Raw genomic sequence first — 16915 nt, forward strand, 5'->3', positions numbered from 1 at the left:
CACTATTTATAATCACAAAATCAACCCTACTCATCACACCATAATTTCAGCATATTTTTGAAGTATGCAGAACTAACAACAATTGTATATCAACATTGATGAAGACAATTCTGTTTCTGAATAATCAATATAATTCATAGCCAAAAGAGAAATATGTGTAGCACTAAAAAATTATTAACCAACTATGAGGTTTCAGCTGCTACATTTATTTGGTGAGGAAAATTTTGTTTACAACATCCACAGGTAGTGCATAAGCTGGATCTATAGCTCTGAGTCCAGGATATTCAAGAAGTGAAAGACCTGAATACACCAAACAACAAAGGCTCAAGTTTTACACTACCGCAAGAAAAAAATAGAGATGGTTGTGCAGTAGGTCCAAATTTTACCAGCGACACCAAAATAGGTATGGAAGACATCAACAGCATCATCGGGCCTATCCGAGATTCCACCATTCTCTTTATCCTACACCATTCAAGGATACGGTGTCAAAAATCCCCTAGTGTAGTGATTCGCAAAGTACACTACTCGATAAACAGAAATTTCAGTTTCTCAAAACCTGGCAGTCCAAGATGAAGTTAACAAGCTTCTTTTTGTCGATCCAGTGAACTCTATCGATCATAATCAAACTACTAAGAACCCACCATGAGTAGCAGACCTGGAGTTAGGAATAAACAATATTCTTGAAGATTGTTATCAGATTCTATTGCACAATAAGTTATAAGGACAGAATTACTCACGTCAGGAAGCTTCTCAGGACGCCCATTCAGACCTCCGGATTTTACTTGTCGTTCACATAGCCACCATCCAAGGAGGTCCTTGTCAACATGATCTAAAGAACCAGTGATAGCAAGAGCTCCCACACAGCAGAAAACTGTAATAACAAATCAGCAACAGGCGTCCACATCTGTTAGTTTTTCCACTAAGACTAAACTGTTGATTTTTCAGAAGAAGCAAAAATGCAGTCACAAAAATCAATGATTTTGGGCAGGCTGAATTGCAACAAAGGTGGAATAGTATGACTTCTCCAGGAGTAGGCTTAGACTTGTAGGGCCATTACTCTTATCTAAACGCATATAAGTATAGTCGTCATGTAGGCGTTAATGTTCGATTTTTATTCAGTTATCTAATGAGTCATCACTACCTAAAGATATAGCACTGAACCCCAATATGCAATAGCTTTTGTATTCATTTAACAGTGCTACATGATAAGCAGCATTAGACAAATTCCACAAGTATGTGCAACACCTCAAGGAAAGAAACGTACTTTGTCCTGCATGAGATTCTGCTCCAGGTGTGCATCCAAATCCACCATCTAGATTCTTGCAACTAACAATGTACTCTACAGCTTTTTCTACATTTATTTTATCCAAACGCTGTAGTAATGCGAGAGAACATATCGCGATATAAGAAAACCTGAAAGTATAGTAAGCCTTGATATTCCAATAAAATAGATCAATTCAATGGGAAAATTAACAAGCTAAGTATGCAACAATATTCCAACCTTAAAAAGAGTTTGATGAATAAGAAAGCATACCTGGTATCTATTTCACCCCAAATGTCACCAGAAAATGATCCATCTTCATTTTGAAGGCTTGCAATATCTAGCTAGTAGGTTAAGGGTTTACTACGTGATGAAATCCTTTTGTGTTTAACTATATCAAGGAACAAATAAATTTCACCAAGAAGGGGAAAAAAAATACGCAAGTGAAGAGCAATGGAAAGGGTGATCCATGTAACGCTCAGTGCAAATACATAATTGCAACCAGCATTTGGCACTATTAATTGTAAAGCTAAAGTCACAGAACCCAACTTCAAGAACTATACTAAAGTAAAGACAAAAAGATATATAATTGAAAGATACAACTGGCAACCTTCTCAATATCAAGAACATTTATCTTGTCAAATAGTGCTAAAACTTGAATAGCGCTTAGTGTGTAGAGAAGATGAGGATCGTGCCCTACATTACCACCAAAGCCACCTGCATGAACCAAGCCACAGAAAGATTATGCATATTCACATTATACAACACCAAAACTAATTCAACATTTTGAATAAGTAAAAGTATTGTCACGGACTTGCTGCAATCAGAACAAAGTGGAATAAGGAAATAAACTAAAATTTGACTAGAATCAATCTAAGACAGGCATTTCGTTCAAAACCTCAAGCCTGAATACACACCAGATTCATGCTGACATTGCATGATCCACGAAATAACTTCATCTTGATCCACTGCATCAAGCTTTCCTAAAACATCAAGAGTAGTCAATCCCCAATAAGCGCCATTTAACCTCAGGTGCTCCATCACCACAGACGCAAAATCATCCTTTTTCTGATACAAAAAGGTGCTGATTATTACTAAAACCACTTCAAGAATCTAGATGCCTTCTTATTTATCATAAAGTTTCAGTCGACAAACCCAAGGGAAACAACAAAACTTGATACAATCTACAAAGCAACAATGAATATGAGGCCTACCTTTTCAATTGATAAGATATATTTGATATGCTTTTCAACCATGAGCTCCCCCATTCTGCAATTAATAAAAGAAACTCTTGAACATACCATTAAAAACCTAAATTTTCAACATAATATCTTAGCCGAAGTCACTCCAAGTCAAAAAATTAGCAAACAAACACATCTTCCAATATTACGGTTTAAAAAGCAGACAAATACAATATAATTCGAGGATCACAGCTTCTAATAATTCCGATGGAGTGGATGGAGGAGAAGGAGAAGGAAAACCCCTAAATGACTTACCTGCTGGCTGCTGCTGTGAAGGCCGAAGAAGCGCACTGCTGTCTGCCTGACTGGTGCAGCTGGAGAGGTTGACTGCTGCAGACTTGCAGCGCTGCTGACGGAGGAGGCGGGTCCGGGCGGCCCGGGCGGCGGCGGTGAGACCGGCGGCGAGCGCAACGAGAGAGTCAGATGGTGAGAGAGAGAGGGAGGCGGAGAGAGCCAGAGAGATGCGTTTCTTTCTACTTATTCATTTTTAATACATTTGATTATGGGCTTATTATTATCTTTCTTTCTTAATTTTTACTCCTGATTTTTAGTTAATTATTTTTATGCGGAGTACATTTTTAGTTAATTCTTTTTATTACGGCTGATTTTTCATAAATTGGGTATTATTATCTTTCATGTTTAACTTTTATTCATGTTGATTTTTCAAATAATTAAGGTATATTCGTATTTTTCAATTCCATTTATTTATTAATTTTTAGTCAATCATTTTATTTTATAATTGATTTTAACATTACAAGGGTTTTTATTTATAACTGGATTAATATGTTTCAAAAAGAAATAATTAAATTTCTCTCTAAAAAACAATTAAATCTTTATAGTATTTTAATATTTCAAGAAAAATGTAAAAAGAAAAGAAAAAAAAAAACAATGCCAAAAGTGACACTGCGGAGACTTGTCATTTTACAAACGCTTCATCAAAAACCAGAAATTCAAATTTTAACTAACCAGAAAATCCGAATGCATTTCAGATTTAGGCAAATAATGAACATACAAGGTAAAATGTTTTTGAAGCTTTTATAAACGCATCAAAAACACTCTTACTATTCAAAAGCAGTTATCTCACTATAAGAAACTAGTATAGTAGAGGTCCAGCTACAACACAAATGTGAGTTGCCTAGAATGAACAGCTAAGATCTGCTACAAGTTACAAATGTTTGAGCTTCTCTTCAACGAGCTCGATGCAACGGTAGAGAACGAACTCCACGGGGTTGAGAGCACACACAGTATCATCATCGTTTGCTCTCATGTTTACTGAGACGGTTCCACTCACCAATACGCGTAGCGGGAGAAGCCATTCCTTGTACACTTTCTGCAGGTTCTCCTTTGCTAATATTCCGGTACTGTTAGAATTTCCTGTATCGGATGCAATAAACAACACGAGATTCACATGATATCCGTCATCAAAGATGAAGACAAGTTTCATTATTTTGAGGGAAATCTCGTATTTCCCTCTAAATAAACAAGTTTTTATCATAGAAACTCCGAAACTGAAGCAACAAGCAGCAGTGTTACAAAATACTGAATCTCTGTGATTCCAAAGGAACTTGTGCTTACCTGTTGATTCGGTGATCAGTATATATCTATAGAGATTGAGAGCTGATAAAACCTGCAGCACAACGAAATCAATAGGAGATGGATTGTTACATTGCAAAAGACACTTTACTCAGAGTTAACCAGGAACATGGTCACAAGAAACCCTACAAGTATAACACCTTTAATGTTCCGGAAAATAGAAATAACCAAAAAAATGTCAAAGACGAAACATACAGCACCATCTGAAAACCATGCAACTATAATGAAAATAAAGTGTTTCAGAAATTGTGGCATTCTATTATTTTCAAAAGCATATTAATAAAAGCAGGCATGCGTAAGGGCTGTGGTGGGGAGGGGCTGCTGAAAATTGATAAGCATATAGAGGAGAGAGGTTAACTGCATCACTGTCCTCAGGAAGGGACGGAGGTCCACCATCTGGAGGCCTGAGAACCATTTGTACCAATTCTAGCACAGATGGGTTCCAAAACGATGAAGATTGACTGACTTCGCTATTCGGGACGGTGTCCACTGATGCATTTCTTTTGACCTTTTCCAAGTGCATTTCCTCTCTGACACAATCTATAAGTATTCCAGTCTGTAACCCATAGGACCACATTCTCAACATCAAAATTCTCAATTCAAGAGGCTTAACAGTTATTGCATGCTTCAAAATAAGCACCTAAGGGCCTACCATAGAAGGAGAGTTGCTATTCTTGATCAAAGCCATTAAGACAGAAAATCTCCAAGGAGTTGGGATATCTGCAAGCATCTGAATTTATAAACAACATATCATGCCCATGAAAGTATTCAGTGGAGAAACAGAAACTAAAAGACTTTGTTAATAGCTTATGCAACAGAACAAGGTACGTGATTGAGAAATCATCAGAAACCAGCTGACAATCTTCTTGTAGAGAAGAGGATACTCCATATGTAAAGCATCAGAAATCTTACCTTCTTGAATGTCATAAATGTTTTCTTCCTCAGTGCCGAATCTGGAGCATACATGATAACCATTTCAACAACCTAATAGTGACAAATAAGTTAAATGAGTAACTTGAGAATTGAGGAAAAGAATATAATTATACAGTACCGACCTACCTTCAAGCTGGCATACATAGTTGGCATATGTGATGAGTAGTCCACAAAATCATTGTCTTTGTTTGACACAATGCCATCCATGATGCATGCAAGGAAGCTTATACCATCCCACTTCAATGCCCATGGCAGATTAGCATATGAGAATAGGTACTTCAACATGCCTACTGCCTCCCATCTTCTAGTCCAGTTACCTTTAAGTTCCATTAAGACAGAGGTCATATCAGCTTTGGCAGCGACAGCAATCTCACTAGCCCCGAAGCCCCAAATCACTGGATCAGTCAGTGCAATTAGATCAATATTAGGTAATGGCAACATCAGCTAGAGAGAGATAGTTGTCAATTACCAACCAGCAAGAACTGCTCCAAGCTTCACTTGAGAAAAGCAATCCACACCAACTTCACTATCATCTATAATTTTAGGTCAAAAGGGATCATAATTATACGGCATCCACAACAAGGAGAGGTACTCCAAGAGTTATATATTCAGACAACCTAGAGATGAATCATGATGTACTCATATACAGGCAATGAAACTCACCTCCAATAACTAGTTTAGAGATCTTATCAACCTCACATCCTGTTACCAGACCGATATAAGACAAATCACAATGGGGAAGGAAGTCAGACAACTGCAGCACCACAGGACGACATCTTGATATGTCCCTTGTCATTCCACATGAAACAAGAGCCTACACATCAAGGATGACACATATTATTACATAGATGATGGCATCAAATCGCTATGAGACAACTTAGTTCAGCCAAAACTAGATTCATTTTTACAAGAATTGTCCACCATGATCTGCAAGACATATAGGCCTAACAAAGCATTGAGTTTCCTGTTGTCCTCGCCTTCCTGCCATATAAGATAAAAATATCATTGCAGAATTAGGTGAAGACACAAGATAAAGCTCATAATGCACGATGGTTAGTGCTACGGACCAACTTTACACTGATAGTTCTTATAGAGCAGGCAATGCCAGTTGCTCTATGGAACAGTTTCTCAAAATCTGTATCTTCATCATCTGACTTCAAGCACATGGTTGTCAAAACATTAAGAATGATTGGAACTGCATGTTTCACTTGTTCATAGAGCCGCCTCTGAATTAATACGATAACTGGAACCAGAAAAGCATGAATGACTATTTATGATAGTTGATGTGAAACCCTTGGGACTTATTTCATGCTCACAAAAACATCAAGGATTTCAAGAATTAATTTTTGCTAGAAACATGACAATAGCATAATCTTTTTTCGGGGCTTGGCATCAGAATATGTAAGGGAATTATCTTCCAGTATACAAATGCTGCTATTGCAAAGGGTGGTGCAGTAGCCAACATTATCACCCCTTTAGATTAATCAAACATGTATATATAAATATATATACCTTTCATGAGCCCGCCAAGAAGAGGTACGAAGCAACAAGGACTCATGAATGGATCACTTAGAGATGATATTGCCTGTAACATAGCAAAAGTATCGTCTTTACATTATTTATAGGATCAAAAGCCAAATGCAAGTATTAAGTTGATAAGGAAATGCTGCTATTGAGAGGAAAAATTACAAATTCATAAACTAAAAACAATTCAGTAGCTAAATCCAGGTTCTGAACTTCTGCCAGAAAGCTAGTATTACAAGGAGAAAACATCAAAACCACACTAATTATACCTCCAGTAAAATCGAAAGCATCTCCCGCGGACTACATCTCTCCACGAACAAATCAACTACACCTTCTGCCACCTCCAAACACCTAGACGATACACAAGCAAGCCGCGCCACAGCCTTGGGCAACTCAAAAGCTAACGCATCGATAATCTCCTACAAGAATTAGTTTCCAACCCAATCATCGAACATTCAGCATCAAAAACCTTGAACAAGCAATCCGCAACGTACCTGTCCAAGCGCAGGTGCGGCCACGTATCGATGAATTTGGGTGATAATTTCAACAGCCAACTCTTCCGAATACTGAGGCTCTTCTTCCGCTATTAGCGATTCAGAGATCGAATGGAGGAATTTGACGAGCTCTGCAATCGATTGCTCCGAAGCGACGTAATCGCCAGCTACAATCAGCTGCACGCATCATGAGATGAATTATTCGAGAAATTGGGCGCGTAAGGTACGATCACATACACAAAGAAGCGTGCAGCAACATAACTAATTAAGAAGCCATTACCTCGGAGTACGAAGCTAGGGCCTGACTGAGAGTGGAGAGCACAGTATCCATCGCAGCTTTCACTATCAGTCGATGCAGCTCTCTCTCTCTCTCTCTCTCTCTCTCTCTCTCTCTACAGTGGCATTGGGCTCACTCCCACACAAAACAGATCCAAATGTTAAGTTGGGCTTTGATAATGGGCCCCGTATTCATGCTTAGATATATGCTCATCATTGGTTAAATTATTGATCATGATTAATTTTATTAATTAAACTAATATATAGATATATATATATATATATATAATTACTTTTTTTAAAAGAATTTTAATATTTAAATTAAACTATTTAATTAGTGTCAATTAATGGATTATTTTTAAAATTTATTGATAATTAAAGGTAATTAATTCAAAATTGTAAGAAAATAATTAAGTTAAATATAAAACTAACACATTTTATGATAGTATATATTTTAATTATAATAGTTAAATTAGATATATTTAATTTTAATATAATTTACGTGATTAAATTAATTAATTTATTAAAAGCTTAATCAATTTAACTACTAATATACTGTAATTTTCCTTATGGATTTCGATTTTGTAAATAAAAATTAAAAACACTACTCAAAATTACTCCCTAAATTAACTTGGAACATTTCAAGTATCACGAAGACAAACAAACAAAAAAATACTACAAAATAAAATAAAATAAAATAAAATAGTCCAAGGGTGGTGGGGTTGTGTAACAATGATTGGAGTGTGGGACCCAGCGGAAGGGGGCAACCTTTTGCGGTGGTCTGCGGCGGTACGCTTTGGTCACGTTTCCAGCAAAAGAGAAATTAGCAGAAAATGGAAGATGATGAGTTGAAGTAATAAAAAGGGATACTTAGAAAAGGGGGAAATAAATGGAGTGTGAGCAAATCAAATCTTCTCAAAAAAATGAAAAAGTAAAAATAGCAACTTTATTGCTAATAATAAAAACAAAACAGCTGAGGACCATCCACTCATACAAAGAGCCAACCATCCATAGCTTCTGCCCCTTTCTGTGTGCCCACTCTCAATTATTCGTGTCCCCGCTCTCTCTCTTCGTTTCGTTTTTCCTCTTAATTATGGGCGGTCTCTGCATTTCTCTTGATTTCCAAGCTTGCTTCTTTTCGTAATTTGTTTCAGTTGTTTGTGGGAATTGGTGGTGGGGTTTGTTTTTATCTTCTTCTTCTTTTTTTCTCCGATTCTCGGCGTGGATTCTTGGTGCTGTGAGGTAATTCAATTCCGTTGTTGATGAATGATGATGTTGTTGATTGAGCTGATTTTATGATTTTTTAGGGTTTTGAATTTTGAGGTTGAGGGTTCTGGGGTTTTCTAAGGGAATATTCGTTTAGTCTTATGATTCAAGTTGTTCTCTTCTTTTGTCTTTGAGAAAGGGATTTCATTTGGCCTTCAATTTCGATTGAGAGCCTATAGCACTTAGAAAACTAGAATTTCAGATTTGGGGCCATAGATTGGTGAGGGAATTGGAGTAATATGGTCTTCTTGGGCTTTTGATTTCTTTAGTACTTTGATAATGATGCGAAGTTAGAATTATGATAATATTTTGATGATAAAAGTGAGTTTATTTCAAGGATTTTGCTTTGACACTTGTGTGAGATGCTTGGAACTAGCAATGTGAAAAAAGTTTCTATCTTGGGAAGGGAAGCTCAGATGGTTGTTGAAATCGGGAGCCAAGGTTTAGGTAGTGGGAATGAGGTTAACTTAGAAGAGCCTCAGTGTTCCGGTTTTGAAATGATGGAAATCGAATCTGCTGAGTGTGGAGTGTCGAATCTGAGCAACGAGATGGGGCGTGGAGCTGATGTTGCAGCTCTTAGTTCCGACAAGTGTGAGGCGGGATGCCATGGCAATGTGATTTTCTCAAAAGATGTAGTTAAGGAAGATCTTAATGTTAGTGCTTCGAGCTGTGGTGCTGAGAAACTCAAATGCAAACTGGCTGCCTCTGTTTCTGGTAGTGGGAAGAATGAGAGGAAGCTTAGTCGACAGGATAGAATCGAGTTAGGAAGGTTGTTTCAGGGGGCTGTGAGTTCCCATGATTGGGAGCTTGCTAAAAGTCTGATCGCATTGGGAGACCCTCAGACTCTGAATGATGCACTGTGCATTACCTTGGATTCAATTTGGTTCTTGTGCTCAAAGCAAGAAATGTATGGAATTACTAGAATGATCGAGAAGATTATTGTGAATGGTGCATATGACTTCACTCGAGCTGCACTTAGGACTTCATTTCTTGCTTCCTGTGTTTCTGCTTGCCAGAGTCGGACGATGAGTCTAGCAGACACTATCTCTTTAATGTCAGAAAGGTACTAGACTTTCTATGTGTTCGATCTAACTAATATTAGTCTTGCTAATGCTATTCTTTGCATTGAGAGATAGAATTCTAAACTTTGAGTGCAAGACTTGCCAATTCTATACATGCTTGCATTATGTGCTTAATCACTCTCATGATGCGGCAGAAATTTGAGTACTTTCAGATAGTAGTGATTTGATACAAATTTGAAATGTTTGTCTTGTGTAGTGGCACTCATTTTCTTGATGAAATTCATAACTACATCAATATATTTGCTTTTGATGGAATTCTTGAAAACGACTAATGTTATTTTGAGGAGGTGGTTCTTCCTTGTGTGTAGTTCATATATAAATTTTGGCCTTCTGTGTTGAAGAATAGGCATACTTTTGGTTAAACTGAAACGGGGAATCTCTGCTTGCCTAGTTAATTTTTCTCATGCTATCGCTTGCATTTATAGAATTTCATCTAAGGCTTTCACTTCCCATCCTCACAGGTTGAATGAAAAGCTTCAGGAATGCAATGGAGACGAAGTTCTGAAAGCGGAGGCTGGTGCCAAGGTTCAAAAATTTACAGAGTGGGCTCTTAAATGTATAAGTTTCCACTCTCGTTCGCAGGGAAATATGGACAGATTGTGTAATAAATCTTCCGCTGAGATCCATTTACAACTATCTGCTTTTAAGACCTTCCTCGATCTTGCTGGAAACCATCTTACCGGGAAGGAATTCTCTGAAGCATTTGACGCAGCTTGCTTCCCACTTACACTATTCTCCAGCACATTCGATCATGGCTGGGCATCAGGAACATCAGCAACTGCAATCCAAGGATTGTTGGGTCTGCTGGTCGAGGGGGGTGCTGACAATGTTAACCAATGCTTTCTTGAGGCTTCTCGTTTTGGGAGTACAGAGCTTGTTCGCATGTTATTGCAGGTATCTTATTCCACAAGGCTCGTCATCGAATGAAGGTCTCATGTCGCCATCAATAATTTATTTCCACGATTAGCTTCCTATAATTTATATCCACGATTAGCTTCCTTTCCCTCTTGCTAGAGTTTGCCATTGTTCTTTGTTTCCTTTATGAGTTTGCATTCAACAGTGTATGTGCTTACATATTATTAGCAAGTTTGGTTTTTGACATAATTCGGTACATCAGATTGCTCAAAGGAACAGCTTGGATGTGGATGTTGACCTCGCCTTGGGATTCGCTTCTCACTATGGAAAAATCAGCACGATGGAGTGTCTAGTCGAGGAAGGCAATGCCACGGCGTTTCTAGGGCCCCTAATGAGAGCTGCAGAGAGGGGTTGCATGCCTGTTGTGGAGTGGTTCATTCAAAGGGGTTGTCGAGACATGGAGCTTTGCCTGTCCCTGACCGCCGCCATATCCAGCAGTCAAGTAGAGGTCGCAGCGCATCTCCTTCCTCACGTCCCTCACCACGTTCTCGCTGCCCTCAGCATGGAAATCCTCAAGGCTGCTGGTGAACGGAGCAGTGGGTCTCTTGACGGGGGTAGCATTCCTTCTGCACTCGGACTTCCTTGGAGACCCCGTTGCTACCTATGCCGTTGCAGACAGCATTGCTAGATCCGATGACGAGGCAGTTGCTCCTCAGCTCAGGACATTTCTTCAAGAGCATTGGTCGGAAGCAGCTTTCTTGGATGGATCACGACAGGGAGAGGTACACTTCTCCAACGTTGTGCGGATTCTGAAACGGGGCGAGAGTCCCGTCTGTCTGCGCGACCTGCCCGGCCCACTGGCCGTGGCAATAGCTTATCTGCCGCTGTATAGAGATTCTGTGAAGTCGGGAGGCAAGTTGTTGTCGCAGAGGCACAGGGGGCAGCTCGTCGATGCAGCTAGACGCCTAGGAGGCGTGCTGCTCGACGAGCCGGGGCAGAAGAGGGAGCTCTTGGCTGTCTTGGAACGTCACCTTCCTCCATTTTTGCTCAATCCCGCAAATGTGGCTTAGTGTACTTGTAGAAAGACAACCACTTTTTGGGTGCCTCTCATGTTATAGGTAATAACAAAAAAATTGCACCTCCTAAATCCTAATCTCTTCTCTCTATGGTGAAACTCAGATTATTTAGGAATGTGTTGTAGAATCTTACATATAAAAGAGAAGAAAGTGTATCTTTGCAATGCAATGTGTATGTATATTGGTCACTAGTTACATGTATCGTTTATGCAGTGATGAACTGATGATGATCTTGAAATGATAACCTTTTCGATCACATTCCTCCATGAATTCATGATATTTCAATCAAATAGTTATTCAACACCATATCTTGAAAATCATATACTCCTGCCGTCACAACGAACAGCCCAAAAAAAATACGATTCAACTTCGTTGGAACATATGAGAGTATGTTTTAACCAATTTAATTCAATAGTGCCGTTTTATTCATTCGATCTTGATTCAATTCTCAATACTTGTAACTAGCAACTACATCCATGGATACAAGTGACCAAAAATCTACTTCAAGAGAAAAAGAAGATTATACACTAAACATATATTCAAAACAAAATACAAATATTCGATGAGATTCGAACTCGAGACCTTTGACTAGGCATAAGCGTGGGCGACTTCTCGGACGCCCGAGGGCATGAAGGCGAGGAGCATGAGCAAGGCGAGGATGAAGATGGGCAGCAGCAGCAGCAAGAAGGGCGGCGGGGGCAGCGGCGGCAGCACCACCGGCAGCACCAGCAGCGACACCGTGAGGCACACCAGCAGAAGCAACGACTCCAATGTGAAGTAACGAAAAATCCTCTTCCCATGCCCTTGTGAGATCAATGAGCGCCGTTGATGATGATGATCATAATCCATCTTCTTCACTTCCAAATATCCATTTCTTGATCTTCTTACATCCTTGATGCTATTCAAATACTGATCTTGGAGATTGATCAGCTCCTTCGACAATGCTGGTCTCGACCTAGGATGCTCCGAATTCATTGAAATGGGATTTTTTTATCTCTATTTTTTCTTTCTCTACTCAATCTCAATCCAAGATTTCCTTGGATCTTGGGTGTAAAAATTGGATCTTTCCTGTTCTTCAACTGCAAATTCAGCTGAATTGTATCTTGTCTGCTGTAGAAAACCAGAAGAGAAATTTAGATTGCAAAATTTCAAAGGAAAGAATCCAATTTCACACACAACACACAGTTGAAAGAACAAGCAAAGCCCATGTAAGGGAATATGTACCTTTGATGATGATAATGCAGATTGAGGAAGCAAGAAACACAAGTTTCTTTAATTTGCACAGTTTTGGCTGTCCAAAATCTTTTCTTTTTTGCTCTTCTTTCCTCTGTCGTGTATGTGTTAATTTTCAAGATTGCTTTTTTCTTCTTCTTCTTTCTTTCTTCCTCAAAATCCAATCTTGAAACTGAGAATAGGCCCTTTTATTGCTGCTGAGGATATGGGGTTTTGAATAGCAGAAAACCAGAAGCTTTGGTTGATGAAGTTGAGCCTTGTGGTGTTATTTTTATTCCTTATTTTGGTCTGGTTTACTGGGAGGGGGTGGGGGTAGGGGTAGGGGGGATGCAATTTGCTTTATTAGGGATGAAGGAAGAGATTTGGAGGGATCATGGTTTTGTTTGTTGCCTTAATTAATGTTTAGGAGATAGATACATGTATGCATGTAGGGCTATTATATTTGTATATATAGATTTTACATGATTCAAGTAGCCCCATTTGTGTATGTGTGTGTGAGAGAGAGAGGGAGAGAAACCATGGGCTGGGAAGGGGGTTTGGGGGTGGATTCAGTGAATGGGTAGAGTCAAGTGGGGGCTGTTTGACAAGCAAATATTTGATGGATGGTTCAATCTAATCTTAATGAATTTGAATTTCAAGGGCTTTCTCTCAAACATCTAGGTTCTTCACCCCTAGACCCTTCACCCTTTCTCTCTCTTAAAAAAATAAATTATTCTTGTATTCTATTTACTATTTACATAAAGTCATTTTAGAGGGAAAATATAACTTGATCCAAACAAAATCATATGCCTTAAGTTATCATCAAATAAGTTCATTCTCAATTTCCTAATCATTTTGGTAATTTCATATACATAAGAATTACAAGAGTCAAAACATCTCGATGCAAAGGAAAGATCTTATCTCAAAATGCTTGGTTACAACTTACAAAACTTTCTAATTTCTACTATTAACTTTAGAAATTTCCACTTTCTATTTATTTATTTCATAATAAGTCAGGAAATTCGGCTGTTCTCTCTTTTTTACACAGTAGTTTGCCTTTTCTTCTTTTCTACATTTTTATATTGGGCTGTGTTTATTTAGACTATAATTCAATTTAATTCAAAGCCATCAATTTAAGTCCTTCACAAAACTTGCATGCCATGGTCGTACCTACCGATCGTTGCCAACACGAAATTATCATCAATAAGCTAATAAATCGAGTAATCTATGTGTCACCTTTTTTACTTCAATCAAATTTTGCTTGATAAAATTTTTAATTGAATTGATCGTGAATCGAGCTCAAACTAGTTTTATAGTATGATTTATTAGTTTTTAATTATTCTGAAAAATCAATTATGTTGATATTCAATAGCTGCTTAATTGGTAAAAAAAACGTTCCAAAAATAAATTCTTAAAAAATCTTAGAAGGTAAATCGTTTTTTTTTCCTAAAAAAATCTTAGATATAGATAGAATAAATTATTTGGTTGACTTGTTTTACACGATTTTCACACAACTAATTTCCTTGAAAAAAAATCATTTTGCTACTTAAATAAAAAGTACTCCCTCCGTCCCATTGATCTTGTCCCATTTCCCTTTTTTTTTCGTCCCACCATCTTGTCCCATTTCTATTTCTCTCTCCTACTTTATCACATTCTCTCCCTTTCTCTCTCCTACTTTATCTACACACTTAATATTATTAATACTCTCCTTAATAACCGTGCCCGGACCCAATGGGACAAGCCCAATGGGACGGAGGGAGTAGTATCAAAGAAATGTCTATTTATGGAAAAGTTGCGACTCCCTAAAAAATGACAGATCAACAATCAGTCATGCTTGCATCACAAATACATTGCTGAGTCAGCAAAAGTTACAGATATTCTGATGTAATAAGTAATTTCTAAAATAAAATTACGTTAATTATTATTTTAATTATTAATAAGTTTTGTATCATGCTATTATTCCGCCTCGCCGGGAAATGGGGGCCCATACATTGGCCCATCTTTTCTGCGGGTTTCGATGTGGCCGAGCCCACCATTTTAATATAAATTACTCCCTCCGTCCCACAAAAACATGAACGTTTGGAGGTGGCACGGGTTTTAAGAAATGATAGTTGAGAGTTAAAGTGAGTGGAAAAAGGGTCCCACTTTATAGAGTGTTATGTTAATTAATTATAGATGCTTAATTCCTTAATTATCTTCTTCAATTTAAACGGTTAAATTATTTAAATTAATTTAACCAATTGGATTATTTTAATACACAAAATTTTCAGCCAAACACTTTAACAAGTACACGAATATTAAGGCACAAATTAACAACTGTACACCATTGGGAATATTAAGGCTTTAAATTAACAACTGTACACCATTCCCTGCTGACAGATACTGTTCACTGACACGATTTTCAAAATCATTAATCTTTTGGAGGGAATTACATACGCTAATCTATTTCCCACCAAATCACATTCGAATTTCAGACTAATACACAATAAATACACTTCATTTCAGAATTTAATTACACTTCTTTTCAGATTCCAAAAAACCACCTATCTAAAGCATCGAGGTTCTTCATGGCAGATCCAAGAAGAAAGCCAGATCTCACCATAGAGAGTGCGTTTGAAGAACTATCAGCACAAACACTCAACAATGTGTTTCTCACACTGCAAGGATGTTATGCAGAGATCTTGAAAGTGAAGGAGGGCAACAATTACAAGATTTCACACATCAACAAAGTAAGACTTTCAAGGCTAGGTATACTACCTGACAGTATTCAAGTTGAAGTGGGTCTCGTGCAGGAGTGTGTTGATTATTTGAAGCAAGTTGAACTAGACACAGGGTCAAGCTATGATCTTACCTCAGTTTGGAATTATTTTGGTCGTGACTAAAGGTGACTAAACCTCTATAGATTGCAAACATCAGTTCAGGATAGTTCATTTTGATTTGTAAATTCTAGTTGAACTATAATTCATGAACTGATGGTTTTGTAACCTTTTTGTAATTAAAGTCTCAGACTAGTTAACTTTGCATCATAGACTTCATTTTGAGAACAATCTGTCCAAATGTTAAACCTCCTAACTAGGGATTTTAACCCCTAGTGGTGGCTATAACATCACTCACCCTTAGCACTCAATCACAGATTCACAACCATCAAGAATGAATCACAAATTCGCAACAATCAAGAATGAGCCACAGATTCACAACAATCAAGTTCAGAAACATAGCAGGCAACAATTACAGCTCAAATTCACAACCCTCAGGAATCACCATCACTGGGTTCAACAGACTAGTTAACTTTGCATCATAGACTTCATTAACAATCTGTCCAAATGTTAAACCTCCTAACTAGGGATTTTAACCCCTAGTGGTGGCTATAACATCACTCACCCTTAGCACTCAATCACAGATTCACAACCATCAAGAATGAATCACAAATTCGCAACAATCAAGAATGAACCACAGATTCACAACAATCAAGTTCAGAAACTCAGCAGGCAACAATTACGGCTCAAATTCACAACCCTCAGGAATCACCATCACTGGGTTCAACAGACATGCAAATTCACATAAGGTAGCACTCGAATTCACAGCCATAGCAGTCAACAATCAATCACACATTCACAACCCTCAGGAATCACTGGGTTCAACAGATAAAATGGAAGAACAATACCTCAGAGGAGTTGAAAAACATTTAGAAACCAATCTGGAAGCACTCTGAGATATCGACGTTTCTTTTCTTCAGACCATCGAGGACTCACATCATCAAATGTAGTATCTGTCGAGCATTGAGGACTCTCAGATCCAACTGTAGGATCTCCGGGGCATTGAATAATTTCAGATCCAAGTGTAGCATCTGCAGGGCATCGACGATTCTCAGATCCAATTGTAGGATCTCCGGGGCATTGAATAATTTCAGATCCAAGTGTAGTATTTGCGGGGGCCTCGACGCCACCAGACTCACAGAACTCCGGCGTCTCTGGGACCACCATGTACCATTCAGGTGGATGTTCACCATCTGCCAAGGCAACCTCTTCCTCTTCGTCGACAAGAGGAAGATGATGAGGTTGCGATTCAGGCCATTGCTCGAAGGACTCTACACCCTCGTTTC

At 38.3% G+C, this 16915-nt stretch overlaps 3 protein-coding genes and 1 pseudogene across 4 annotated transcripts; 1 reads left to right on the forward strand and 3 right to left on the reverse strand.

Annotated features, from left to right (window-relative positions):
- Positions 1 to 44: 44 nt before the first annotated feature.
- Positions 45 to 3001, reverse strand: LOC130999643 (geranylgeranyl transferase type-2 subunit beta 1). Its single transcript, XM_057925237.1, has 10 exons — positions 2758 to 3001; positions 2476 to 2530; positions 2179 to 2329; positions 1862 to 1978; positions 1535 to 1601; positions 1265 to 1413; positions 738 to 871; positions 557 to 655; positions 387 to 462; positions 45 to 300 (listed from the first exon to the last, which is right to left on the reverse strand). The coding sequence occupies exons 2-10, from the start codon at positions 2527 to 2529 to the stop codon at positions 206 to 208; spliced, it is 942 nt and encodes a 313-aa protein (XP_057781220.1). The 5' UTR covers position 2530; positions 2758 to 3001; the 3' UTR covers positions 45 to 205.
- Positions 3002 to 3457: 456 nt separating this feature from the next.
- Positions 3458 to 7500, reverse strand: LOC130999641 (aberrant root formation protein 4). Its single transcript, XM_057925234.1, has 14 exons — positions 7327 to 7500; positions 7047 to 7223; positions 6822 to 6971; positions 6541 to 6613; positions 6096 to 6271; positions 5950 to 6009; positions 5692 to 5842; positions 5502 to 5561; positions 5155 to 5423; positions 5008 to 5079; positions 4748 to 4825; positions 4454 to 4651; positions 4078 to 4129; positions 3458 to 3876 (listed from the first exon to the last, which is right to left on the reverse strand). The coding sequence occupies exons 1-14, from the start codon at positions 7375 to 7377 to the stop codon at positions 3668 to 3670; spliced, it is 1776 nt and encodes a 591-aa protein (XP_057781217.1). The 5' UTR covers positions 7378 to 7500; the 3' UTR covers positions 3458 to 3667.
- Positions 7501 to 8125: 625 nt separating this feature from the next.
- LOC130999640 (ankyrin repeat protein SKIP35-like) lies at positions 8126 to 11857 on the forward strand (annotated as a pseudogene).
- Positions 11858 to 11993: 136 nt separating this feature from the next.
- On the reverse strand, positions 11994 to 13306 carry LOC130999644 (protein AUXIN-REGULATED GENE INVOLVED IN ORGAN SIZE-like). Of its 2 annotated transcripts, none has more exons than XM_057925238.1 (2): positions 12826 to 13306; positions 11994 to 12711 (listed from the first exon to the last, which is right to left on the reverse strand). In XM_057925238.1, exon 2 carries the CDS (start codon positions 12574 to 12576, stop codon positions 12190 to 12192), a length of 387 nt encoding a protein of 128 aa, XP_057781221.1. In that variant the 5' UTR covers positions 12577 to 12711; positions 12826 to 13306; the 3' UTR covers positions 11994 to 12189. The 2 variants fall into 2 exon arrangements, with proteins under 2 accessions (XP_057781221.1, XP_057781222.1); XM_057925239.1 differs by having other exon boundaries at positions 11994 to 12708; positions 12826 to 13250.
- Positions 13307 to 16915: the final 3609 nt, after the last annotated feature.

This window comes from Salvia miltiorrhiza, chromosome 8 (genome assembly GCF_028751815.1).
Source record: "Salvia miltiorrhiza cultivar Shanhuang (shh) chromosome 8, IMPLAD_Smil_shh, whole genome shotgun sequence".
Lineage (NCBI taxonomy): Eukaryota > Viridiplantae > Streptophyta > Magnoliopsida > Lamiales > Lamiaceae > Salvia > Salvia miltiorrhiza.

What these genes read in the sequence shown, in the direction of transcription:
- LOC130999643 (XM_057925237.1), bottom strand. Translation starts at nt 2,529, where the DNA reads ATGGGGGAGCTCATGGTTGAAAAGCATATCAAATATATCTTATCAATT. An exon ending in GCAATGTCAGCATGAATCTG is followed by an intron (nt 1,979 to 2,178) that starts GTGTGTATTCAG and finishes TGGTTCATGCAG; the next exon opens with GTGGCTTTGGTGGTAATGTA. An exon ending in AGAATCTCATGCAGGACAAA is followed by an intron (nt 872 to 1,264) that starts GTACGTTTCTTT and finishes TTGTTATTACAG; the next exon opens with TTTTCTGCTGTGTGGGAGCT.
- LOC130999641 (XM_057925234.1), bottom strand. Translation starts at nt 7,377, where the DNA reads ATGGATACTGTGCTCTCCACTCTCAGTCAGGCCCTAGCTTCGTACTCC. An exon ending in CCCTAGCTTCGTACTCCGAG is followed by an intron (nt 7,224 to 7,326) that starts GTAATGGCTTCT and finishes TGATGCGTGCAG; the next exon opens with CTGATTGTAGCTGGCGATTA. An exon ending in CTCTAAACTAGTTATTGGAG is followed by an intron (nt 5,562 to 5,691) that starts GTGAGTTTCATT and finishes CTAAAATTATAG; the next exon opens with ATGATAGTGAAGTTGGTGTG.
- LOC130999644 (XM_057925238.1), bottom strand. Translation starts at nt 12,576, where the DNA reads ATGAATTCGGAGCATCCTAGGTCGAGACCAGCATTGTCGAAGGAGCTG.